Raw genomic sequence first — 2,786 nt, forward strand, 5'->3', positions numbered from 1 at the left:
ATGTGGTCATACTAGTAAAACATAGTGTAAACATACAACCGTGGTTGTAAAACTAAGATTAACATATACATGCTATCGAGCAGACGGACATGACTAGTACCGAAATTTGAGTAAGAATTTGTGTTCATCCACCTAAAATAATTAGCAGACTTGGCAAGCCATTGAAGGGAAGTGAATTCATCGTTCCAGTCAAGTTGCAAGCGTCTATTGGTGTATCAGTGAGAAAGTTGAGAGGTCTTTCTTCTCCTTGGGTATGTGTTGTTCGCAGCGTATTTTGTGCTTTGTTTGGAGTTCCTCTTAGGCTCTCCTCTTTTCTTGTACTCTTTTGCTATTTTCAGTGATTTTTATTTAAACTATATTCATTTTGCTGATTAAAGATAAATAAAAAAATTTAGACGCCTTTGTGGTTAATTGCTAGCTAATTTTTCTTTGGTTAATTGCTAGCTAATATTTTTAAGAGTAGTGCTGGACATGTTGGGCGGCGATCCCTCGTACAATACCGACTCTCACAGAATTTGGGTCCAATTGCCCACTGGAATTAACAGGGCCTTGGATGATGGTCCCACAAAAGTCTGATATTTAATGAGAATATCCCCTGGATGGCATTTCCTTATTCTTAAACGTTATGGATTTGGAGAAGGTGTGATTATTCTTATGATTATTCTTATGATCCTAGAAAACATGGGTCTTACTCTTTGGGAGTCGTAGAAAAAACATGCAAATTATTCTCTTGGCCCATAAGATGTCGGTGTAGGATTAGGCTAGCCCCATTAAAACCTACCAAACTTTCTTTCTACACCTATACAATGCAATCAGTTATTATAGTCTCCATGAATGCTCAAACCTGCAATTAGTTGAGCATTATTAGTTACCTGCAATTGGTTGAGTTACCTGCATTTAGTTGAGAATTAATAGTTTCCATGAATGTCATCAACCATACTTTTTGCTTTCCATGCAGAAACATCTTTAATATAACATACTTTCTCGTCTACCTTCTCTACCACCACAAAAGAAACAATGGATATCGAGTATTTTCTATCTTCTTGTCCATTCTTCTCGAAAGTATTTTCTGTAATTTGCTGTATCTTCCTTTGTTTTCTCCCTCTAGGCTTATATTTCAGAAACGCCAGCAAAGCCGTAAACTACTGGATCTTCGTTGGCACGATTCCATCTTTAATATTGAATTCCAAGCGCCTGTCTGAATGGTTTGTTGAAGTTTTCAGTTCACTTGGCAAAAGTTCATTTTATATAGATGGACCCATGTTCTCGAATCTTAGATATCTTGTAACTTGTCACCCACAAAACATCGAATACATACTCAAAACCAACTTCAACAATTTCCCGAAGGGAGAGGATTTCAGGGATGTTTTCGATATACTTGGTGATGGGATTTTTAACGTGGATTCTGATCGTTGGAAGATGCAAAGAAAATTTGCTCATGCAGAATTCTCATCCAGAGAATTCAGAACCCTAGTTTCAAGCACGAGTCGAAAGGTGGTAGAAGAACAATTAGTCCCATTTTTAGCTCATGTTAGTGAAGAAGGGTCAAGCGTTGATTTACAAGATGTTTGTTCGAGATTTTCTTTTGAAGTTAACATCAATGTTATATTTGGAAGATACGAAAATTATCTTTCCATAGAGCTTCCTTCAAATGAGCTAGCTGTGGCTGTGGATGATGCACAAGAAGCGATACTATACAGGCATATTAGGCCTATGTTTTTTTGGAAATTACTGCGTATGCTTGAAACTGGTAAAGAGAGAAAATTAAAGAAAGCGGGAAAAAAAGTACGCCAAATTCTCGAAGATTACATTAGTCAAAAGAAAAAAGACTTGCTCGGAGGAGTTAAAACATACGATTGCTTATCAACTTACATAAAAGCTCTACAAGATAACACTAGTATTGTTTCTTCTTTACCTAATAAAGATATTTTTCTTAGAGATGAAATGCTAACCTTTTTGATAGCTGGAAGAGACACAATTACATCGGGTCTCACTTGGTTTTTCTGGCTAGTTTCCAAGACATCCGCTGTCGAGACAAAGATCTTAGAAGAGCTGAAATTTGTACTGTCTACAAATAACAGTGACAAAGAAACAGGAAGCACCCGTAAATGGCCATGGATTTTTGGTTCAGAGGACTTAAAAGGTTTAGTTTATTTGCATGCGGCTTTATGTGAATCTTTAAGACTATACCCACCACTTCCGATTAACCGAAAATCTGCCGTTAAGAAAGATCAACTTCCGGATGGCAGTACAGTTACTCCTGGACTCGAAATACTACTTTCATTCTATTCAGTGGGACGAATGCCATGGATTTGGGGTGAAGATTGTTTGGAATTTAAGCCAGAGAGGTGGATAGCTGAAAATGGGAAGCTAATTATAGAGCCGTTATACAAATTCTTTCCGTTCAACATTGGACCAAGAACTTGTATAGGAAAAGATATATCTTTTACGCTGATGAAGTCTGTTGTTGCAGCTGTCCTATTCAACTTCCACGTTGAAGTGGTGAAAGGTCATCATGTTTGCTCCAAACCATTCATAAACCTTCATATGAAAAATGGATTGAAGGTGAATATTAAGAAAAGAATAACCATATAATACTATGGTATTAGAGACACAGCATTAGTTTTTCTTACAGATTGATGTTTTTATTTATCTTACTTTCTTTATCAGTTTCCTTCTCCTGGAATCTATGTTTACGGTAAACAGTATTGTAATAAAACTGATCGATGAAGAAACATTCAATGAAGTTATAATTTTGAGACCTATGTTGACATAGGTCTAGCATA

The 2,786-nt window shown here is 36.5% G+C and overlaps 1 protein-coding gene across 1 annotated transcript; it reads left to right on the forward strand.

The window, feature by feature from the left end:
* The first annotated feature begins 1,013 nt into the window (after nucleotides 1-1,013).
* LOC113317168 (alkane hydroxylase MAH1-like) lies at nucleotides 1,014-2,786 on the forward strand. Its single transcript, XM_026565292.1, has one exon. The coding sequence runs from the start codon at nucleotides 1,018-1,020 to the stop codon at nucleotides 2,593-2,595; it is 1,578 nt and encodes a 525-aa protein (XP_026421077.1). The 5' UTR covers nucleotides 1,014-1,017; the 3' UTR covers nucleotides 2,596-2,786.

This window comes from Papaver somniferum, chromosome 10 (assembly GCF_003573695.1).
Source record: "Papaver somniferum cultivar HN1 chromosome 10, ASM357369v1, whole genome shotgun sequence".
NCBI classification, from domain to species: Eukaryota; Viridiplantae; Streptophyta; class Magnoliopsida; order Ranunculales; family Papaveraceae; genus Papaver; species Papaver somniferum.